Genomic DNA, 23623 nt, shown 5'->3' with positions numbered 1-23623 from the left:
AACGTGTCGCGCAGAGAGATGGACACGAGAGCGCACTGATCAGAGGACTGAGCCGCGGACCGCCAGCATTCCTGTGACAGAGACAACTGATGCTCGGAACTAACATCAAACACATTTGACAGATTAGCTCTGATCCTCCCGTTGAAGGACCAGGGCAGCGGCGTGCCACTTTACCAGTGCGCCTTTTGGCACTCGTGACGCGAGAACAAATGCTGTTTCTGATCACTTTGCTTTGATTTCAAGCATTATTGATTTTCTACAGAACAGGACAGGATTATAACTCCCGCTTGGATTTTAAAAGTCATCTATTTCCTCAACACCAAACTTTTCTGATCGTCTGGAGATGGCGCAAAGGGTAAATCCTATATTGATGTATTTTTATTTTGTCAAATGTTTTGAACATGGGCATCGTTTAATGTATAGTTTACGCACTAATGACGTGCAGACAAGATAGAGTGTGATTAAAAAAAGCTCCTTAAGCAAGTGGTTCACCCTTTAGCCTATTTTCATGTATTTTCATGAAACCCAAATGCAATGCCTTTAACGATTTAATGTACACATTTAATAATATAATGATTCACGCTTTTACCGTTGTTATTGTTTTACCTCTTCGGTCACATAATGTCATCTCCAACTCTCACCCCAGTACGATGAGCTGGCTCACTACGGAGGCGCCATGGATGGAGTCGGGGTCCCGGCCTCCATGTACGGAGACCCGCACGCCCCTCGGCCACTGCCCCAGGTCCACCACCTGAACCACGGGCCACCCCCCCACCCGACCCAGCACTACGGAGCCCACGCGCCGCACAACATCATGCCCAGCAGCATGGGCAGCGCCGTGAACGACGCACTGAAGAGAGACAAGGACCAAATCTACGGGTATGGACACATTATTATTATTTATATTGTATTATAATAATAATAATAATTATTATTATTATTATTATTATTGTTATTATTATTATTTGTATTATTTATTGTTATTATTATTGTATGTGTTTATTTTTATTATGAGAGGAACTTAACGATTGCACATGTTGGATTTAGGCACAGCGACTCATTTCACATAACAGAAAGCCAAACATTCCGCCTCAACATTTTGGTTTTTCCCTTATTTTTTATATTGAATTAATATGTTTTTTTCATTAAAACGAAATGTCAAATACTTTTCTTTCCTGTTGTAATTATATAATTATTTTCACTGTTTAAACGAGACAAAATACCAATAGTGGCTTAAAAAAACTCTAATATCTGAAGAGGTTGTTTGCATTGGAAACAGATGAGATAATCTCCCATATCAGCAGTGCATTTCTCCTCTTGAATTAAGAAGGAATACATATATTTGTTTCAGTTTGCAAAGCGGTGTTCTATTGTTAAACCCAGTTTAATGTGAGCTGTTATCTGCGCAGCTTTGTTGTACAGTAGGCGATAGTTCAGGCCTAACAATGGCTGCAGACTAACGGCCTGTGTTTCTGCTGCAGACACCCTCTGTTCCCGCTGCTGGCTCTGGTGTTCGAGAAGTGCGAGCTGGCGACCTGCACGCCCCGAGAGCCAGGGGTCGCGGGGGGGGACGTGTGCTCCTCCGACTCCTTCAATGAAGACATAGCTGTGTTTGCAAAACAGGTATAGGAGACGACACTTATAAGGGTGCCAATTGCGCAAATACGCAAGAAACACCTCCACATTATTTATTTACATATCATATTTCTTTTACTTGTATATGGACTCTTCCTGCACTATTTCTATTGTATTTCTATTTACTTGCACATCTCAAAACATTGTCTTGCACTATTTCATCTGTTTTATTTGTTTTATGTCCTATATGTTGCACTGTTGGAGGAGCCTGTGATTTGAGTTTTTCATTGCCAAATCTACACTGTAGCTAATGTGCACATGACAATAAAGCCTTGAAAATGATGGTGAGTCTAAAAAGTAAATCAGTATAAAAGACACTAACTGAAGCATTTTATTTATTTATTTTCTTCAGATCCGCGCAGAGAAACCTTTATTCTCTTCGAATCCAGAGCTGGATAACTTGGTGAGCATTTCCTTTTCTTTCTTTCTTTCTTTCTTTCACGTTTAATTCTCCTGTTTTCTATGTGTTGCTCTGGACTTCACAGACTGGCTCAAGGCAACCTCATCATATCTTAATTTGCCTACAGGTTTTTAAAACCAAATCATATTTACATTATGCTGGTATTGCACACAATCATAAGTATTGTGGCACCCCAGGCACCTCTCTAATAGCATTTCTCATTGTGTTATCATCTCATTTTCTTCTGGAGTTTGATTTAAAAAAATGTCTCTTTATTTTTGCAGATGATTCAAGCAATTCAAGTCTTACGGTTTCATCTCCTGGAATTAGAGAAGGTATACAGGCTATTGGCTAAGCTTTACAAATGAAAATAGTACCATATTTAATCATAAAATTGCATATAATATTGAATGATCCTGATGCTCAGACTGTGAGAATCTAAATGAAACACTGGATTTTGCAGGTGCATGAGCTCTGCGATAACTTCTGCCACCGGTACATCAGCTGCCTGAAAGGCAAGATGCCCATCGACCTGGTCATAGAAGACCGGGACGTCTGCAAGTCTGACTTTGACGACCTCTCCGGGTCCTCCACCAACCTCGCAGAACATGTGAGTCAACCTGCCTGCCCAGAATTCATAAAAAGTGTCAGTCTACATCACAGCGCTCTGTCTTAGCAGGTCTTGAGAAGCAATAGCTGCAGGAGGATTATTTGTTTTGCATAGGGCCTTATTCTGATCGTAAATTGGTCCTTACTAAAATGTTATCGTGACTACGTTGTGAGCAGTTTGGGGATGCTTTGCCACATGAAATAATATTCTGCTTTAAATCCGCTTAAATCACATACTGGAAAGTTTAAATGCTCCAGGCCTCAAAGAAAGATTCAGATTCTACAAATTGTGAAAAGTCCCTGTTTTGGTGCAAGAAGACATTGCTTCATGTTAGGAGGTCATCAAGCAAAAGGCTTGAGACTCGCTGTAGACCAATGCATTTCTCAACTAGGGCATTTCCTTCTGCCTTTTTTATTTTCTGAAGCATCTATTTTTAGGATTAAATATTTACCCTTACACCAAAAGGTATTTTAACTTATTACAATATCTGATCATTCTAATGAAACAGGTTGCAGTTTTTGGGTTGGGTAAGGTCTTGGTGGCTTTAATGAAACCAAGCCTTGTTGTTCTTGGCTTACTGTTTGATGGCCTGTCAGTGCTGTGCAGAGCCTTAGCCGAAGATCTCAGCTCTGTTAAAAATAATCATAATATGGACAGTTGAGATTTATTTTTTTCACGATTATTTTGGGCCAGTTTAGCCTTAAGCTGGATTCAAACCTGTGTCCGTCACAGAAGGAACTGAGCCCCAGTACATGGGAACAATACAGATGTGGTTTGAATCATATTTTAATGAGGTGTTGCAACTTTATTTATCTATTGATTTATAAGGTAGACACAATTGATGATGATGATGATGATGATGATGATGATGATGATGATGATGATGATGATGATGATGATGATGATGATGATGATGATGATGATGATTGTATATATAGCACAAAGTGCAGCTGCAAGTGCTGTGTTTGCTGTTGGGCTTCATTCCCCTCTCAGCCAATAGGATTATTATAGCGACAGTGCGGGGGCTCTTTGTCAGGCGCCCCCCCCCCGCTGTGGGCTTTACACAGTCCTTCCTACTTTTGGCACCTGTGTTCAAAGAAACAAATTCAGATGTTGAAGTGATTGCAAGTTACAGTGTAGCATCAGCAGTGTTGGACCCTATAGGTTTATCGACACAATGCTATAACTCAGACTGAAAACTGAAAACTTTATATTTTAATGTTTCATGTTGGATAGCGGTTCTAGTATCATTCCCTTTTTATTTGAAGGGAAATGCCTCCATAGATGGTAGACTGTAATCTGAGCTCTGGTTCTACAGTTTTTAATGGAGTAATGTGTTTTAGTTGATCTTAATCCTTTTTTAAATATTCAGGATGCGGATAATATGTGTAACATTTGAAAAAAAGCTATATTTTCTGTAAAATGAATGTCAAGGCTACTTACAGATCTCTTGAAAATAGAATAAAAAACTAGGGATGCACCGAATATTCGGCCACCGAAAATTATCGGCCGAAAATTGTTAAAAAGGCCCTTTCGGCGATATAAATATCACCGAATGTCAGAGAACAGGGTTACGTTGATCATATTTGTCCGGGTGTTTTGATTTCAAGTGGTGGAGTAATCCCGAAGTGGTGAAAGTCTTTGCAGTTACACCCCCTCGAGAAATGTCAGCTGAACACGTTTTACAAATCGCAATCCGCGCCTCTTTCTCTGATATTTTGAAATATCTCCAAGCGGCAGACATGTTGGCTTTGAGCCAGCCGCGAGCATGGTCGTGCGCCGTGCTTGTCGCCGCGTTTTGATTACGTCATCACAACAACACGTTAGGTTACCAAACTTATAGGTGCATTTGTTGTTGTTCAAGGCCTGGCTGTTACAGTCTTTATTTACACTATTTTGTTGTAGGCCTACTGGCCTAGATGTTTATGCAGTTTTAAAGCACCTTGGCTTTGTTCTGAATGCACTTTGTTGTAGTTATCCTACAGAGAAAAGAAAATGCACTTGACTTGGAATTAATGTACTGTATGCATTCAAAAGTGCTGAATAAATGTTTTATGGACCCATAATAGTGATTATTATTTAAGTTAAGTTTTGCCATAATCATATATTTTTCCATAATCAGGCAGCTGAACAACATTGTTAAAAAATGTATACATTATATATATATATATTTCTATTAATCATTTTCGGCCTTTCGGCATTCGGTTTTCGGCCAACAGTTTCCTATTTTCGGTATCGGTTTCGGTCAAGAATTTCCCATTCGGTGCACCCCTATAAAAAACGCTTTGTTTCAAAAAGAATTATGAAACCTAGCACTATATTACGTGCCAGAAAAAAGGCTATAAAACCCTGGCTTAAAGGCTGTTTTAGTTGGACTTTTTTTTAACAAAACAAGATATAAAATATAGTCTGGAGCTTTAGTGGAAGCGTCAGCATGGACTTTGGTTATTTCATCAACATACATTTTCTTTGTTCTTGAGAATGCATCAAGCAGCCACACACAGTGCACATGTTTTACGTGTGTGTGTGTGTGTGTGTGTGTGTGTGTGTGTGTGTGTGTGTGTGTGTGTGTGTGTGTGTGTGTGTGTGTGTGTGTTTGTGAGGCCACCAGTTGATGTGACAGGACACTCTCCTGCTGTATTGCCTTCCTCCTAACGGCTGTTGCATAATGGATGTGCCGCCGCTCTCCTCTGTGTAAAAAGACATGCACATACATCTGTGTAACGTACATGCATGTTAACGTTAAGTGTACCACGATCTGTTAATCATTCACAAGGGCTAAAGCAGCGTGTTTGAGTTTAAAGGTATGTTTGTGTGTAAAACCGACATGTGATCATACGTTTGATGGCCTGGCCAGGTTCTATCCTTTGTCACGGTAAAGGCTCATTTGGCCTGAAAGACCTGATTGTTCACTTTTTTATCCCAGCAAAAAATCCCAATTGAACCATTTATTCTATTGAATCTGCAAATGTGATCTCCTCAAATCAGAAGTCCAGCAGTAAGAATGTATTTTTTTAGGTTTCCGATTTTAAACAAGTAAGAAACTAATTGAGGGCGTAATTATTTTCTAGAAAATAACAGAATCATAAGAAACTGCACTGTGTACAAAGTTAGTTTATTATGGTATTATAAAATAAATACACCCGGCAGATTAAATTGATTATTAATTCAACACTTTTTTAGGCCTGTGTTTCAATAGTTGACATTTCAACCATGTCCTGATTACAAGAAATATGGGTACCACTTTACAATTAGACTACCCTTATAAAGGATTCATAAAGGGTTATAATTAAGTTATGAATTAGGCTGTAAACACTTTATTCATCATTAAGAACCATTTATAAATCAGTTTTAACATAGTTTTCATACATCAACACAGGCTCACTATTTGGCAAGATGACTAAGCCTTATATTGGCTAATTAGTGAGAATCAACTCAGTGAGCAACAGATACCAAGGATGCTGGCTGATGAAGAAGACAAAGTAAGCTAAGTAGCCAATATAAGGCTTAGCAGCACAGATAAATGTGGGCTCACTATTTGGCAAGCAACCAGTCACAGTTGCCCTGTTTATCTCATGTCCTATAAAAGCTTATTAATGATTTACAAAGTGTTCACAACCTAATTAATAAATGAATTACAAACTATCCATAAACACTTTATAAGGGTAGTCTTATTGTAAAGTGGTACCGAAATAGGATTACATATTAGATAGATATATAGATAGATCTTTAATTTGTCATTGTACAGGTAAAACGAAATTACAATGAACTCAAGGTGCCAACAATTATATTGTTCCTGCTGATAATATTATGCAATAATGATCTGTTGACAGAATCAAAGCAAGGACCTTAACCCTAACCCTAACTGGTCATTGCTTAGAGACATTCAGACCAACTCCTATGCTCTACAGAAGCAGCCTAAAACACTGGTATAGTCAACTTTGCATACAACTATACATCAGGAATATGTAACGACACAAACAGCCACAGGTCTTTTAGGTGAGGGCACAGAAAAACAACTCTGAACAGTAAACAGTAAACCCCAACCCTAACCCTAACCCTAACCCTTACTATCCCTAAAAGTAACCCAAATTAAGTCATTATATTAACCTAAGAGCGATTCTAGCCAATTGCTTAACTGGCAGATTAATAATGGTTTAACCCCACCCAATTTGAGTCGTGATTTTGCTCCAAAAACATACCTCTAATCACAATATTTGCCATGTTTGGAAAAAAAGATTTGTATACTATTATTAGTACATTTACTATCTTTAGTTTGCTGCTGTCTTTACGAGAGTTTCCTGGATAACAAAGAGAGGACATGTGCCACTGTATAGTTAACACAAGCATACATCTTTGGTAGAATTATCTTCATTTGTGAATGAATCTTATACACATTCAGATCCTGGCAGTACACTACTTTCCATTTCTGTTAATTGGATTTTAACAGATGGGGTGTTGAGAAATAAGACCTTCATTAGCTTGATAAACGTGGAAACATATGGCGCCTCTTTGAGTAGCTGTGTGTACTTAGGAGTTGTAATTATTGGGTGGCTGGGTAAGAAAAGAAGGGCCATCATTGAGAGGCCTCGTTCACACTGCGCCATTGTCCCCACGCTTCTTGTTGTCATCTGCCGAGCTCTTCATCTGATCACCATCCGGCAAACAGCTGACGCAGAGAGGCTGAAGAGGCAGATCTGCTGTTTGGTTTGGGCTCAGGCTGTCTGAGTGGCCAGGCCCATCAGCACAATAAATACAGGGTCTGTCCCCGACTCAAGTCACAGAAACATCCAGACTCAGAAGGGTGCACATACTGCAGGTTTACCACTCCATGCTCTAAAGACTTGCTGATTCTCTTTCGGAAACTACATTTGAAGCTCATTTTGCAACAGAATGGTAATGTCTTCGATTTTTGACAATTTCCTACACTGAACAAACTGAAACATTGACTTAACTTAACACATTTCACATAACTGTATTAGGTTAGTTGAAAGGAATAATATTACGTTGAACTTACATTATTTGTATTTATACTTAATATTATTGCTTTCAACTAACCTAATACAGTTATGTGACATTTGTTGACATAATACATTTAATTGAAGTCAACATTTCTGTTTCTTCAGTCCATGCTAATCAAGCAGCTGTCTTTGTGTCTTTGGGAAACTGCATAATGGACCTCATACTGGACCCTAATGGACCTTCCTCATCTTTTTCCCCCTGTCCTCTCTTCTTCTCCCCTGTTTCCTTATCTCCTGTCCCCTGGTGTGCGGACCTCTTCCTGACCTCAGAACCCAGCGTCCTGGAGAGACATGGATGACGCCCACTCCACGCCCTCTGTGGGCACCCCGGGTCCGTCCAGCGGGGGACACGTCTCTCAGAGCGGGGACAACACCAGTGAACTCGGTAAGAGCCTCCTGCGTCCTCTTTCATATCAAAGCTTTGACTTTCCTGTGACCTCTCTCTGAGGCAGGGTGACTGGGGGGGATCCTTTTCAAGAAAGGTCATGCACTCATTTAACTTAATCACTTTATCTTGATTGCATTGATAGACACAGATCATCTGAAGCCAGGCAGGGATTTAGTCTTACTGTAACCCTGACATGCGTCAATCTGCAGCTGAAAGAATTCGCTGATAAATGTCTTCCTGTTTGCTGAAAACTGCAGTTGCCTCAGGAAATTGCTAAGTATTTAGTTTTTCAAAGGAAACTGTATATCTGTGAGCCATTTGATTATACATGTATATCTTCTGTATATACCAATAGGCTTTTGGCTGAGTGCTACAGGTATGGGAAAGTAAAAAAGTATCAAGATAACTTCTACCAATCAGGACAGAAAGGCATTTATATATTTGTATGCAAGGTTAGGAGTCCTAGCAACATTGTATCATATAGGAAAACATTTACATTGTAAATACCAAATCATTCGTAAAAACTGGTAAAAAAAAACGTCATTTTAGATTCAATGCTTGCAAGTTTGACTACTTTCTACAGCAACAAACAGAAAAAAATGCACAAAAGATTCTCTACTCTCCCCTAAAGTGTAATCCTGGTGGAGTCATTCTTCTAAATTGTTTCTATAGAACATTTATTTGGTCATGATTTGATTTATCACACCTCTTATTCTAAAACCTCTGCTACAGGCTTGATTACGAAACAATCTCAGAACAAACGCACTGTTGATTTTGACTTTTTTAATGGGATTTGATTTATACTTTGATGTAATAAAAACATCAACAGGTCTATTCATGTTGATTTTAACATGCAATTGTGGCTACAATTTTATGGTCTCAATTACAGGTCAGTTAGTGCTGATGAAGAGATGTCTGCTGGTATTATCTGCCACTGTCCCTGATATAGCATTCAGCTGCTCCTTCTTGTGTCGCCCGGGTGTTCCTGCGCTTAATGTGATTTCTGATGTGCTAATTGGAGGCTATAAGGGTTTTATGGCTTGTTTTTGTTTTTCTCCCCTTTGGGCGCAGTAAAAATAGAATGGACTTTAAAGCAACTTTCCACCCTGTGCCCATCAGGCATCAAGGAGCAGAGCATTGCAGAGAACAATAGGAGGATGCTTTGCAAGACAAGAGAAACTCAGGATTAAGAGACATCAGAAAGAGATCTTTTGAAAAGGATTCAACCTTCCCAACTCAATTCAAGTCACCCTCAGAATTTGACATGTTAGTTTTGGTAAATCTTAATCCAACCATTCAGTTTCCATGTGTATGTTGAGGCGAGCCGAGAAAGGCCAGAGGGTGAATAGCTTCTTTCCTTTAGGCTTCTTTTAAACAACAGAGGGGGAAAACCCAAGGTCCCTGCCCTTTTGACCTGCGGGAGAATGCATAGGGGATGGGAGTGCAGAATGCCCCCTGAAGGGATGTAAGGACAGAGTACTTTATGTATGAGGAACAAAGGGAGAGAAGAAGGCAGAATGATCAGAGCTGTGGTTGCTGCTCCAGGATCTGCTGCATGCTACCTGCTGCTTCTCCCCTGGCCTCTCTGCCTTGTTTCCAGTCTATTCTCATGCCGGGGAAGACAAACACACACCCTGAAAGGCCCAAAAAGGACAGTTAGAGGCGTGTCATGCTAATCTCATTTGGAGCAGGTAGATGGCCTCTATTGAGTTGTAAGATAGGGGTCATATGGAGATCATCACATGTTTAGGGGAGTTTGATGCTTTGAAGAAATCTGAAGCAGAGTAGTTTATTAACTCCTGAGGAAGTTGGGTTTTGTGACAGTTGCTCCATGTTAGAATTAAATAAATAAAATGGAATACAAATATTTAAATATAATGAAATGTAAGATAGGAAGTTACAGTAAAGCATTGACATTTTCAAGAAATTGCATTCATATTAGGGCTTAAACATTTGGAAAAACAAACTAATAGCGATTATTTTGAGTGATGTTACAATTGCGATACTATTTAGTAAGTAGTTACTATCCTAGTTGTATATTACATGATTGCGGTTTGATCTTTAATAACATCTGTACCAAACACAAATAAATGCCAGGATATCTCTGCAGCTCCACAGTACTTTATTCAAAAAGGCTATTTAAACACTAAGCCTTTTGACAAATGCTTACTGTGAATTGAATATTGCACTATTCCATATTGCTATTTCGATCAAATCTGATTCATTGTGCAGCCCTAATTCATATGGCACCAAACTGTAATAAAAAAAATCGGATCCAATTGAATTGCCAGTGCAGGAAATAGTGTGCCGTTGTGTAAATTTGAAGAAGTTGGATGGTCATCATGCTTCACGTGGGCCATCACAAACAACAGTGTGACATCATGATCACGATGTCCTCAAAATGCTTCATCCAAAATAATTATTAAAGTTACAAATGTAATGTCACTCCAACAGAGCACAGGAAGTCATTGTTGAGTTTGTTCTAGTGGCATGTTAGTAATGCTTCTATGGTCTGATGCAACCTTTTAAAAGCCACTGTCATTAGGGAACACTTCAGTGGTGGTGATGTGGCTCCCAGCCCAGCTAACCACAAGTAGAGGATCCACGATGTGTTGCTGGTGGTTTGGGCTGAGGCTCCTCTGAAGCTCACAGGTTTTGGTTGTTGCCTTGTAAGCTGTGTGATATGCAGAGAGGGCTCTCTTTGATAGCTCAACCCCCAGGGTGACGGCTGTTGACCACAGCAAAAGGGGGCTGGGCTCTTCAAGGAATGTGTAGAAGGGGGGAGAACAGGGGGGGGCTGGAGATGTCCATCACAAAGACCCAAATAAAACAAAAGGCAGTGGGAGTGACTCGGAAATATCCTGCACATTCGCGTTGAGAAATTAGATGTGAGGAACAGGATGTGTTGCATCTTTTTGTCACATCCAGAGCCCGCGGTCAGGGGCAGGAATGTGGGGAGGTGGAGGTGCTGACATGCCGATGACATCACAGCTCCACTGACACCGCGGGCTAATGTCCCTTTAGCATCTGTCATGCTGTGGATGTCAGAAATGTTTCAAAAGGGAGCGAAGAGAAAGGGATGAATGCTGGGTGTAAAGGGAAAGAAATGTGCACATTGTTGTGAATCCTCCCGCTGAAAACAAGTAATTATTTTCTTAAAAACAAAGGATAAATAGCTCTATTTGATGCACTTAAAGTCTGATGTCTGGTAGGCTTGTTTGGTCTTCACCATTATTTTAGGGTATCTTTTTAGTACATTTTTAGCGATATTTATTGTTTTAACCCCAATGCATTGGATGGGGATGGAATTTCATTTGTGCAGGGTTAGGGTTAGGGTTTTCAATGCCGTCAACATCACATACGTACTTCTGTTCAACTACAGATTCAAGTATTGTTTCTATTTTAACCAATCCTTTTAAACCAAATTATGAAGGTTTTGTTACATAAAAAAACTAAACAGGGAGTCAGTTTTTCTCCAAAGAATCAAATTCATGACCTGTCGTCCGCTCTACAATTCTTGTGTATGCCCAAATTAGATTTTCCCATATATTTATATAAATCCCTGCCCAATAATGCCCTTAAATTTGATACATCTCTAAATGACAAATGCAAATAAATTCAATTTGTATTGGATTTATAAATCAAGCTATTTGATGATGCCAGCATGCAAACTGCTTGCTTTAAAGAGTTGCATCTTCCCATCAGCTGCTTCTTATCGTCATGTTTCTCAAACAGAGGATTCCTCCTGTCTTGGAACCCTTCCAGACTGCTCCATTCAGAGTTGTGTATCATGTCTAATAAGGGGAGGAGTCCCAAGGTGTCACTGATGATGGATCATGCCCCGCTGAGCTCATTAGACAGGCTGCGCTGGCTTTGCATCACTGATGTAGCGGAGAGCCGCAATCAGTTCGGCTAGCCACTCCGCACTCCGTTTTACGGACGCTTCATCCACCAATACCTCAGCCAGTAGCAACAGAGCACAGAGTGAAGAGGAGACGAGAGAGGAAATAAAGCCTTTCAAATGTCAAGAGTATGCAACACATTCATCCCTGCATGTGCATTCATAGATTTTCATTTTCTGGAACATTTGAAAAAGAAACATCAATTGAAGACACATATAGTAGCCTATGTAATAAATAACTTACTAAAAGATACAAAAAAATATATTATTGTCTCTTTATGTATCAGAATGAGAATACTTTATTAATCCTGGGAGAAGTTGGTATCCGTGAAAGTTGTTCCATTTGGAATGCATTTTTTTAAAAATATGTATTTATTATACAATTCATCATAAAAAGTATTTATGTAAAATAAGAACTTAAATCATTGAAAATACAAATAAGAATTTAAATAAGAATATAATTATTTTAATAAGAATATCATGCACTAAAAATACAATAAAACAAAGATATTTATAGTATTGCACTACAACAGGTATATTACAATATTTACAGCAGTGTATTGGTATCAATAAATGCTAAATTGCACAGTTTAAAAGAGTTTAGCTTGCTGATGGTGAAGTAAGACCTGTACATACATCATAATCAGCCCCTAGGCAAAGATTTTACATAGCTCAAAAAGCCACAATGTTTAATTGAGAAAGAGATTCTTTATCAAAATGAAGCATTCTTCGTCAAATGTAGCTAAATGAAGACGTAGATTTCTGTAGTGTTTATAATATCAAATGGCAAAAAAAGGAAACAAATATTAACACTGAGATGGAATGGTCTAAAATAGAATAGAGGTATATGAGCAGCAGAGGCTGGAAGAGTAGGAAGACCCTTCATATCTTGAGGTGCTGTTTTTGTGTGTGTGTTTTCTTCATAGCCCCGGGGCAATACTCCAGCCATCCCTGCGGTAATGCCCTCCATCTCCCCTCCCCCCCCCCCCTTCACCTACTGTGCAGACACTGGCAGGCATGGTGGAGTGGGAGGTGGGGGGGGTTTCGAGAGAGAAGAGGGGGGCAGAGGCGAAGGAGGGGGGGGGGGCATGGGACACTTGCACGGGTGTATGACTTTGAGACTGCACCGTCACACACTGGTTAGATTGGCCGAGTTGCCGGGGAACAGTCAGTAGCGATTAGTGTAGCGGAGGATCTGCCCTGCGGCTCTCCCCTCTCTGGAGCAGAAGAAAGAGGGATGAAGAGAGGAGAGGAGGTGGACCAGGGTGGGGTGTCGAGGGTGGGGGTTGGAGGGGAGGACAGCGTGCCTTCCTCAGATATAATTAGGCTGAGCAAGTTCTGTTTCATCTTCTCTTTCTTTCCATCCTTTACTTTTCATGATCCTTTGTGTAACCATGAACTTTATCTTTATGTGATCAAGATGAACAAAGACTATACTAGTAGGCTTATTGTTCAATTTAGAATGCAAGTGGTCTTTTACTCTTGAACTAGAGATGCTAGCTAGAATCATGCTAGATGCTAACTGATTATCTCGTGAATTTTATGAAAAAGGTTTTGAAAAAAAGTGTGGTGGTTAATTCAATTTAAAAGTATATATATGTCAATCACGTTCGACATAGTGTTTAAACTAATATCTACATTTTAAAGTTTCTATCTTTGTGAGTTGCAATGTCTATTGGTATTTTTCTCTACATTGATCTAGCTAGGTCAATGATAATGCTAGCTAGCATTGATCTAAGTCAACAGTGAAGTGTTTACGAAGTTGACATCCCTATTGTTGATCTCTAACTTACCTAAGGGAACATTTGCCCAGAAAGACTAGTTTAATCCACAGGCTGTAGACGAGATGGAGGACAGAACACACTAGGGGACAGAGGAACTGTAAACCCTGTACCCTGTCCGGGACTTCAAGCTGGTTACCATCGGTCAAAACTCCCACAACCCCCAGTGCCCACGACCCTAGAACACATCCTTTTTAATGTCAATATTCATTAGCTGAAATATTTATGCATGAATATGGTTCATATAGGCGCGTTTGATTGATGCATCTCCAAAAACAAAAAGACATGCTAGGGCAAATCTTAAGAAAAGTAGGGTTCCTGTCCCGCCTCGGGGGAGGAGTCTCTCAGATGCATTATTCACATGCCCTCCAGGCAAGCTTTCAAGGCTTCTCTGCCTCGAGGGCAAGAAAAATAACCACCACTGTTAAAAGTAAATCATCTCGGCTGATGCACAATTAATGGTGGAGAGGGAGCGGGAGTGCCCCGTGTTGCGAGAGGGAGAGAGTTAGCTTGCAGGGGCGGAAATCTGAGTTTAAAGGAAGCCTCGATCTGGCTGAAATCAAACAGGGATGCTGCTAATGGCAGGATCCGAAGCCCGGCATGAAATCCAAAACTGATGTTGTCAGTCTGGGGTCGGGGCGGGGGGGCAATACACACATGGGAACCCACCCCCCACTCTATTCTGCCTTAGTAACTCAAATGAACGCCTTGTTTCTGATATCAAATAGCACAAGGTTTGATGATTTTGTCTTAGTATTTCATCACAGGCTTTGTTTGTCCTTCCTTTTAAGGTAATGATTATTATTTTTTCAAACAAAGGTCACGTAAAAATATCAGTAGGCCTACATAGCACTGAGTCAGACTGCACTTTGAACGTTCATTATTTCATGTCAGGCGCACAGCTCCCGCAGTCATTACCTCATGTCAAACGCGTGGCTCAGATTGAATTAATAGCTCAGGGTTTTATTGAGCTCCCACACTACAAACTCCTCTTCATTATCCGATGGCCGGGGAGTCAAGAAGAGGTGAGAGGAAGAATCTTGTGCTGCCGCGCAATCTTCCTCTGCCCTTTTCTCGGCACGCTTTTTGTGGAGGAGGATGAAGGCGACAGGGCCAAATTAAAGCTTCCTCATAATGTGACTCCTCTTCTCTCTGATCACAGGAGACGCCCTCGACAACAGCCTGGCATCTCCGGGCACGGGAGACGAGGATGACCAGGACAAGAAGCGGCAGAAGAAACGAGGCATCTTCCCCAAAGTAGCCACAAATATAATGAGAGCGTGGCTCTTCCAGCACCTTACGGTAAGGGAATGTACCCCAGTCCCTTGTGTAAATCACTCTCCTATACAAGCTACATCTAGCTATTGCCTCTTAGAAATGTCAAAAAAAAATGTATCTGGAATTGATTCAACTAAAAATGTTGTCTAGACTTAGCATCTCCATCAGCCAAGAATAAGCCAAGGTTGGATTTCCTGAAGGCATCTTGAATCGCATAATCTTGTAATAGAACGAAGCAAAGACAAACTTACGACCAAAGGTCCTTTGAGGAATACCGGTCCACGGTTTGAACAAAAATCAACATCAGCAGCCTTTCATTCAGTCGATGAGGGGAGCAAGATGCAAAGAGGGGAGTGTTACCTTTTATCCAAAGTCCAAAAGATACAACCGTCACGGCCCCATCAGTGTTCTATCTGTCCCGCTTTTAGATGTGTTATAACCCCTCAGTTGTTTAGTTGGTAAAAGGCCCATACAGGTCCTGTACTCGGAGTAATCCTTTCCTTTCCAAAGCCCACCTTTAGATTTTCCAGATGAAAAAGGGGGATAATTGAATTATCCCCTCTCTGTTCCCCATTCCCTTTCAGGCCTAATTTGTTAAGCACAAGTGTTTGCCATGGCAGGATGTGTCTATGAAAAGTGTGCAAGGGGACTTTGGCCCCTGAAAGGCCCATTGCAACACCCAAGCGATCAAGCATTCATCAGTCGTTGAGGGTGTGAAAAGAGCGGGATTATGTTTTGTCAGACGTTGCAGTGTGAGGCCCGCAGTTGGACGGCAGTTGGGGGGGGGTGTTTCTGTCCACCTTTAGCTGTAGCCTCCTGCCTTTGTTGTCCATTCTGAAGACCCTTAAAAGATCCCCTTCTGAGGAAGCTATAGAGAAAGCAGCTGTGAAAGGTTTCGATTCATTATATTATTCATTACCGGCCCATTAGCCTGGTCGTAACTGTTGGTTTCCATGCAACCCTGCATTTATCCACATTAAAGGATTGATGCCAAAGAGTTTGGGGAGCAAACCTGGGATCCACTCGAGGTCACAAGTGTGGTATCAAAGTCAGCTGAAACGTCATTGTTTTCTCAGTTCAGATAACAGATGTAATTGGTTGTTTTTCTGTAACAGTCACGCATCTAGAACATGGGGAAAATACCAGATTTGTTTTGGATGCCGCTCAGTTGATTAAACACGATTAAATATGTTTTGTTACTGGTTTTACCATCAAATGTCAGACTAGGTCTCTTGCGGAATCTTGAGAAAAAATGTTGCCAAATTTTGATTGTAGTATGTATTATTTTCCTAGCAGCATTATGTTGTATGTTAGGTAAAATACAAGCGCTCATGAGGTTTCAGGTTTGACACCTGTGAGTGTGTGTGTGTGTGTGTGTGTGTGTGTGTGTGTGTGTGTGTGTGTGTGTGTGTGTGTGTGTGTGTGTGTGTGTGTGTGTGTGTGTGTGTGAGTGTGTGTGTGTGTGTGTGTGTGTGTGTGTGTGTGTGTGTGTGTGTGTGTGTGTGTGTGTGTGTGTGTGTGTGTGCGCGTGCGTGCGTGCGTGCGTGCGTGCGTGCGTGTGTGTGTGTGTTTTTAAGGACAAACACCTGACCAGTTGTGTTCATCAACGACAGTTGGAAGACAGTGTTTTATATTGAACTTGCCATTTAAACAGACCCTGTTTGTATTGTGTATAAATATGAATCATCCATCCTGATACATCAGAGATCTGTGTGTGGCTCGAGAAGGATACAGAATGACCAGCAACGTCTGCATTTGCAGCTGTTGTGCTTACTGACCTGTCATTAACATGCGAAAGGATGAGATCAGTGAGCGTCCAGTGTGTTAAGGAGTTGGTGTAGGACTAAGAACTACTGTAGCTTTCATTATCTTCTTGCTTTTTGACTTTTACAAGGCTCAGAATATACAGTATGTTTGATGTTCAATGATAAACTAGCAACATGAAAGAATTACAAGCTCATTATTAAAGACTGAAGATCTAAAGCTCAGTTTTAGGAAAGTAATAGTGTTTCTTTAAATGTTTTAGGGAATATTTTCCTTCCGTTGTTTGGACCTCTGACTTGAGGGAGGAGTTTCAAGTAATCTGTCTCCTGACTGTCAGCTGCTGAGCTTGGGGCAATTTTTTGATTTGCTCCAGAATACACTCTCATCACATTATGCGTGTGTTTATATCTAACATGAGTGTGTAAGCACATTTGTGTGTCTATTTGTGCACCTTTTCTTGCTTTTGTTATAGCATTTGTGTGCTTTGGTGTGTATGAATGCGTGATAATGAGTGTCTGCATATGCAAGTGTATTGATATATATGCACGTCTGTGTGTGTGTGTGTGTGTGTGTGTGTGTGTGTGTGTGTGTGTGTGTGTGTGTGTGTGTGTGTGTGTGTGTGTGTGTGTGTGTGTGTGTGTGTGTGTGTGTGTGTGTGTGTGTGTGTGTGTGTGTGTGTGTGTGTGTGTGTGTGTGCACTTAGCCTGAAAGGCGGTTTAAAAATGAAGTGCTTGGAAGCTCATCCTTCACCGATGACCACAGGAGGCGGCTGCTGGCCTGACAGCAGCAGAATGGGGACTGGCCCACGACCCTACTCCCAGTACAGGGATCACCTCTGTCTACCATCTGCCGCCCTCCTCCCACTGCCTACACACACACACACACACACACACACACACACACACACACACACACACACACACACACACACACACACACACACACACACACACACACACACACACACACACACACACACACACACACTCCCACATAGAGCCAGAAGCCATGGGATCAGGGCCGGAGGACAGGGACATGAAGCCGGGAGGGGAGGGGTTGGAGGGCGACAGGGGGCCTAACCTTATCGGGGCCCCGAACAAAAGCCACCATTGTGCCTCTTTATATCCCACCCGATCGTTTGTCAAGCAATGTCAAATAATGTCAAATACTGTCACACAATGGCACGCGCTTTTTGCATGAAGTGTTCGGGGGGCCAAACCGTGCCCAGCGTCTGTTTCTCCAGAGCCAAATTGTGAACTTCAGGATTACCTGTGCATGAAACAGACTGGTACAGAATAATACAGTTCTTCCTGAGTAGGAGTATTCACACCTGGATGAATGCTAGCCACATTCCATCCACATTGGTTGATGGAGACGTTTGTTGATTTTCAAATATTAAAGGTGCTATGTTTTTGTTCCCCACAGCACCCGTACCCCTCAGAGGAACAGAAAAAGCAGCTAGCACAAGACACAGGCCTCACCATCCTTCAAGTGAACAACTGGTAAGTCCATATACAACTTGAGATGATATTATTTTGCCGCTCTAATCCTTTGTCAAAATCTACCGAGGAGTTTGCTTTTTAAGTCTATCAGCTCTTTTACACTACTAAAGGCAACCTCTGGCTTCAGTAAAGACTCTCTCCAAAACAGATCCCAGTATGCACCCTGCCTCCTGTCTGTTGGTGACTGTATCGATGGCATAACATTGGCAAAGCAGTTAGCCTCATCACAGCCTAAGGCTATAGGGCTTAACCCAAAATCAATACATTTTTTAGGGGAGCACTTTCTCCTAATGCCCCAGATTATGTCAATAGGAATGAAGTCGATTACTACTCATATCCCTGGAGACACACAGTGGGGTCTAGTTCTTCAAATGCTGTCCAATAAAATGTAAAGTTTTTGTAAACGCCAGATATTATTTTTACAATAAGACTAATATCCGACAAAGCAGGGTGTGCCAAAAAGAACAACAAAATATTTGATGTCATCGAATGTGAAACTTATTTTTAATGTCTTATTTTCAGAAATATTAGATGGTTCAGCTGATCTTTACTGATGATCTGATTCCTTCAACAAAAGCTGTACATAGAGAGTTTAAGACTGTAATATGGGTACTATTATATCTCAGCGTTTACTTACGTTGGGCCCCTAGTAAATTAAACTTGTAATTATCACCAAAAATATATTCTTTGGTAACAGGGTTATGACATATTAGCAAAGTTAATTGGTGGGATACTGTAAAGACCCGGAACCCTTAAGTTAACAGTATTTAATCATGTGCGTTCCAAATGTAGGTATGCTGACTATAACTCGTTTTTGTTTTTTTTATTTCCACCTGAGACTCTTTCACCTGTTCAGCATAGTTATACTGTTTTTCTTTTCACAGGTTTATCAATGCAAGGAGGAGAATAGTCCAACCTATGATCGACCAGTCCAACAGAACAGGTAAAGATGCAGTCCATCAAGTGTTGTAAAAATGTGTATTTGTGTACAACTGAGTTGTCTTAATGATATAATGTTAAATCCACTGCAGCTACAGAGTGGCTACTAGAGTTAAATATAGAATGATACAAGAGATAATTATAATAATATGAACTTTGGAGTATGGATAGTATGAAGGAGGCGGTACAGAAAGTGGAGGAGGCTTTGCTCACTCTAACAGTCTTGCTTCTCCTCTCACAGTGAGTCAGGGTAACGCCTACAGTCCAGATGGCCAGCCAATGGGAGGCTTTGTTCTTGATGGGCAGCAGCACATGGGTCTCAGACCTGGAGGTAAGCAATCGCTCGTACATGTATCAAACTGTCAAAGGCTAAATCTATTATCTTCTGCTTATGGTCAGCCTGGTTACAAACTATAATGAATGAATTAGAACCAATGATAAAGGTAGTATACTTTTACAGATGAATAATGGCCTTAACAGTTCTGAGTAGTCCGTCATCTTGTTGCTTTTGTTTCAACTCCTCATTCCAGGGCCGATAGGTGGCATGGGTATGAACATGGGCATGGATGGACAGTGGCACTACATGTAAATCCACTCGACTGAGGCACGCCTGAACAACAGGGTGAAGTGAGTACTCCTTCTCTGGCTTCATTTGTAGCAAAAGGACCAATTTCACTATCACTCACTTGTCCACTGCATTCATATTGCATTCACACTTTTACTCCAATGCAACCACTAATGGATTAATGATCTCCCCACTAGAATAAAGTGGTAGAGGAATGAGTCCTAAAACCCGGAGAAAGATCTAGTCTTTTAGCACTTCCTGCTCCCTCGTCTTGAAGTCAACTGTGTTTTGGACGTGTTTTTGGTTAGACTCCTGAAATAAGTTCTAGGGTTAAGATTTTTTTCTACAACATAAAATATGTCAGTAAATACCCCACTGGTAAACGTATGAAGCTTTTATGTGTCATAAAAACAGCTGTTTCTAATTAAGTAAATAAGACAACTAAACGTCATCACGCCGAACATTAGCCTCCATTAGTTTGTTTATGGCGAAACATTAGCTTCTAACTTCTGGGGATTGCATTTACGCTTTGAAAAAGATAAAAAATATTGTTTATAAGTGGAGATTATCCAGCTTTTCAGCAATATCCTGAAATCTAATGGAAAATTACCATTGCTTTTTGTTGAGGTGCTAAATTCTTGATGGGCCTACACAAATATGTACTGCACCATAGTAGGTCCTGACTAGCAAATCAAAGAATAATTCAGATTATTATACCTGGCCTATAAACTGATTTTGTATCAAAGTGGGGGAACTATCTTTAAAGATATAAAAACCCTGTGTGGGAAACACATTCCTCTTCATCACTCACACCACTTCATTTTCTCTCATTCACTCTATCTTCTTCTTCCTCCATTTTATTTCCTCCATCTCTTCTCCCCTGGCAATCTGATTAAGAATCGGGGTACTTTTCCTCCTCCACCCCCCCTTCCTCCAGCCACTATCAGCTCCTCACCTCTGCTGACAGTTCTCAAATCAAGACGTATCGCCTACCGGAGGCACCCGAGCACAGAGAATTTTATTTAACACCCACTCTCCACTGCTCAATGAGCCACGCTGTAATGACACTTACCTTGATTAATAGAGCTCTTTATATGTAAATAGGGGCTGCTTTTGCTTCATTCTTTTTTTCACTGGGGCCAATTTTCGCCAACACAGCCCCCTGTCCCCTGTCTGATCATTCCCCCAGCTTTGCTAATGAAGTTCAAAGAGCAGATTGTGACGCTTCATCTAGAAAAAAGAAAAAAATAGATCTGCATAGAGACATCAGGCTGAATAAATGCTGCCTATATATTTTGGAGAGTATTTAATCTAATTATTTCTCATTGAATGATCATTGAGTTACAGTTATAGCTCAGTAGAGCCGGATGTTTTTGCTCCCCCTAATTTGATCTGTGGCGAGAGCGTATGCTGACTGCGGCAGTAAATCTCCCCAGGACTGCAGGAAGCCGTGTTTGGAGTAATATGAGGGTTTTCCATGCACGATAAAGCCCGAGCCATAACATTTAACCATTATGGAATACATGACTGGAGCTGCACTATTTTACTCTCCTCTCTGCTGCACATCGCACAATACAGCTGACTCCACCATATGCTTTTCATCTGCTGCTCATCTCAAGTGTATGTGTTTTAGAGAGAATAGCTGGAAAAGCACATTTCAAAAGCAATGTGATAGAGGAGGAATGGGGCACAGAGGTTTGTATTATATTAATATTAAGAAAAAAAGGGATTGTCAGACACAATGTAACCAAGAATGTACATCATAATTTTGAAGAGAATGTAGAATGCAATGGTTTTCAAAAAAGTAAATGTACTGTATATGACAATCAAATCCTTTAAGTATCTTATAATGGCATTGGTTGTATTCTTTCATAATGTATAGATATATTTGTTATGTACATATACATGCATTGTAACATCCCCTATAGAACTCACATGTATATTATCCCTCGTATTGTCTTCGTTCCCACCCTCCCTTATATTACTTTGGTGTTTGCGGTCAAATTTGACTGGTCCTGTTTTAACTGCTATCACATTAACACAAAAACCATTAATCATCACCAAATTACATTTAACACCCTTTCAAACTGTAAATATTGTAACAGACTACTGGTATACATGAACAACTGCAGTAAATATACAAAGAATATACACTGAACATGTATTGCGTGTGCCAGGTGTGATCCATGTGGGGGGATGGACACATACGAGCGGGAAATGTGTCAAATTGTTCTGTGTGTGTGTGTGTGTGTGTGTGTGTGTGTGTGTGTGTGTGTGTGTGTGTGTGTGTGTGTGTGTGGGGGTGTGTGTGTGTGTGTGTGTGTGTGTGTGTGTGTGTTTTATCTGATGCGGATGGTTACTAATTCCTTTTCTTTGACCGGGACCACCATGGGTGTTACAAAGTTGACCAAATCATCCAAAATGTAATGATAGTGGTGATCAGCAATTGTATATGTTCAAATGTCTTCTGTGAAGGATATCATAAAGCCTTAATGCAATCTAATGTAAAACAAAAAAGTTATGATTGATGAAGGTAGTAAATCGGTCAGATTTGACCCGGAGACAACAGGAGGGTTAAGCAAACAATTCTACCCTGATGATCACAGTTCACATCTTAATTATCTAGAGACAAAAGATGTATTGTTGCTTTCCTCAGAACTGCTATGTGTGTATTGTGAGCAGCACTATTCAAGAGGAAGATACTGTAAATGTTTAATATAGTTTTGTGATTTAAGAGGTAAAGAAGTAACCCATTTTCTTATGGATGACTGAACAGTCTCAGTTTTAATGATATGGCTTTCCTGAAATACTCTGGAATATGCACAATTTAAATTTGTAAATGTTTTTATTATGTATTTTATTGTAATAAGTGTGTCTCCAAAGCACCGAATAAAATGCAACATGCAATAGGTTCAGGTGAAAATAGATTCAGCTTTTACATTAACCTTGAAAAAATATATAATAATAATAACTCTTTGTTTAAACCGGGTATAAACCGGAATCTTCTTTATTACAAAAATACTATTGTGTCATTCATAATTGCCACCTTTGTCCAACACATTATTTATGTCTTTGGCAATGGTGGCAATTATGAATGACACAATGTTATTTTTTATGTTTAACAAAAGAGTGGATTTCAGATTGTTGGGAAAGACAAAAGATCCAATTATTACTATACAATATAATATTTGTATCTGGTCATTTTATTTTATTTCTTTATTTATATATCTTTATTCATGTGTTTGTTCTTACTTTACCTCATTATCTTTACAATTATTTTCATTATTTTCCATATATTTTTAATTACTTCATAATAAAATGAAGGATATGTCTCAAAACCAAATGTTCCTCTGGATAAATAAAGTATTCTGATTGTTTTGGAAATATTAGTTATTTATTAAATGTAGTGTATGGGTGTTTCTGTTTGTACCGTGCTAACCTCCCCCCTCTGTCCGGTTCCAGGCCTCCATGGGGCTCAGGGATCTTCTTCCGCCGGGCTGTGGAGCTCAGTACCGGAGCTGCCTCTGCACGTCAACCCCACCTGACCTACACCTCCCCCACCTCCACCGTAACCTGCACGGTGCTTGCGCAGAGGATCACCATGGAAACGCCAAACCTGCGCACGAGGCCGCCCAAAGACTTTGACTTTCCCCCTGAACTGGGGGGCTTTTACGGGACAAGAGAAAGGACTTCAGTGAAGCAGTGTGACACATCTCCATTCCCTTTTAAATTATTTATTTATTTTTATACAACGGCGGACCACGGGGACTTTTCTTTCTCTTTTTCCTATTTTTTAGGTAAAGCTTTACCCCTAAATAGCCTACCCCCTTCCAAATAAA

At 40.5% G+C, this 23623-nt stretch overlaps 1 protein-coding gene across 1 annotated transcript; it reads left to right on the top strand.

The window, feature by feature from the left end:
• On the top strand, positions 1–23617 carry meis2b (Meis homeobox 2b). The gene is made up of 13 exons (XM_079641671.1): positions 1–355; positions 647–879; positions 1482–1623; positions 1988–2038; positions 2320–2370; positions 2499–2645; positions 7937–8051; positions 14899–15038; positions 18204–18280; positions 19165–19223; positions 19461–19550; positions 19750–19846; positions 23247–23617. The coding sequence occupies exons 1-12, from the start codon at positions 344–346 to the stop codon at positions 19806–19808; spliced, it is 1176 nt and encodes a 391-aa protein (XP_079497797.1). The 5' UTR covers positions 1–343; the 3' UTR covers positions 19809–19846; positions 23247–23617.
• Positions 23618–23623: the final 6 nt, after the last annotated feature.

Source organism: Notothenia rossii (genome assembly GCF_949606895.1).
Source record: "Notothenia rossii genome assembly, chromosome: 8".
In the NCBI taxonomy this organism is placed as follows: Eukaryota; Metazoa; Chordata; class Actinopteri; order Perciformes; family Nototheniidae; genus Notothenia; species Notothenia rossii.
This window is presented reverse-complemented; position numbering and strand designations above follow the sequence as displayed.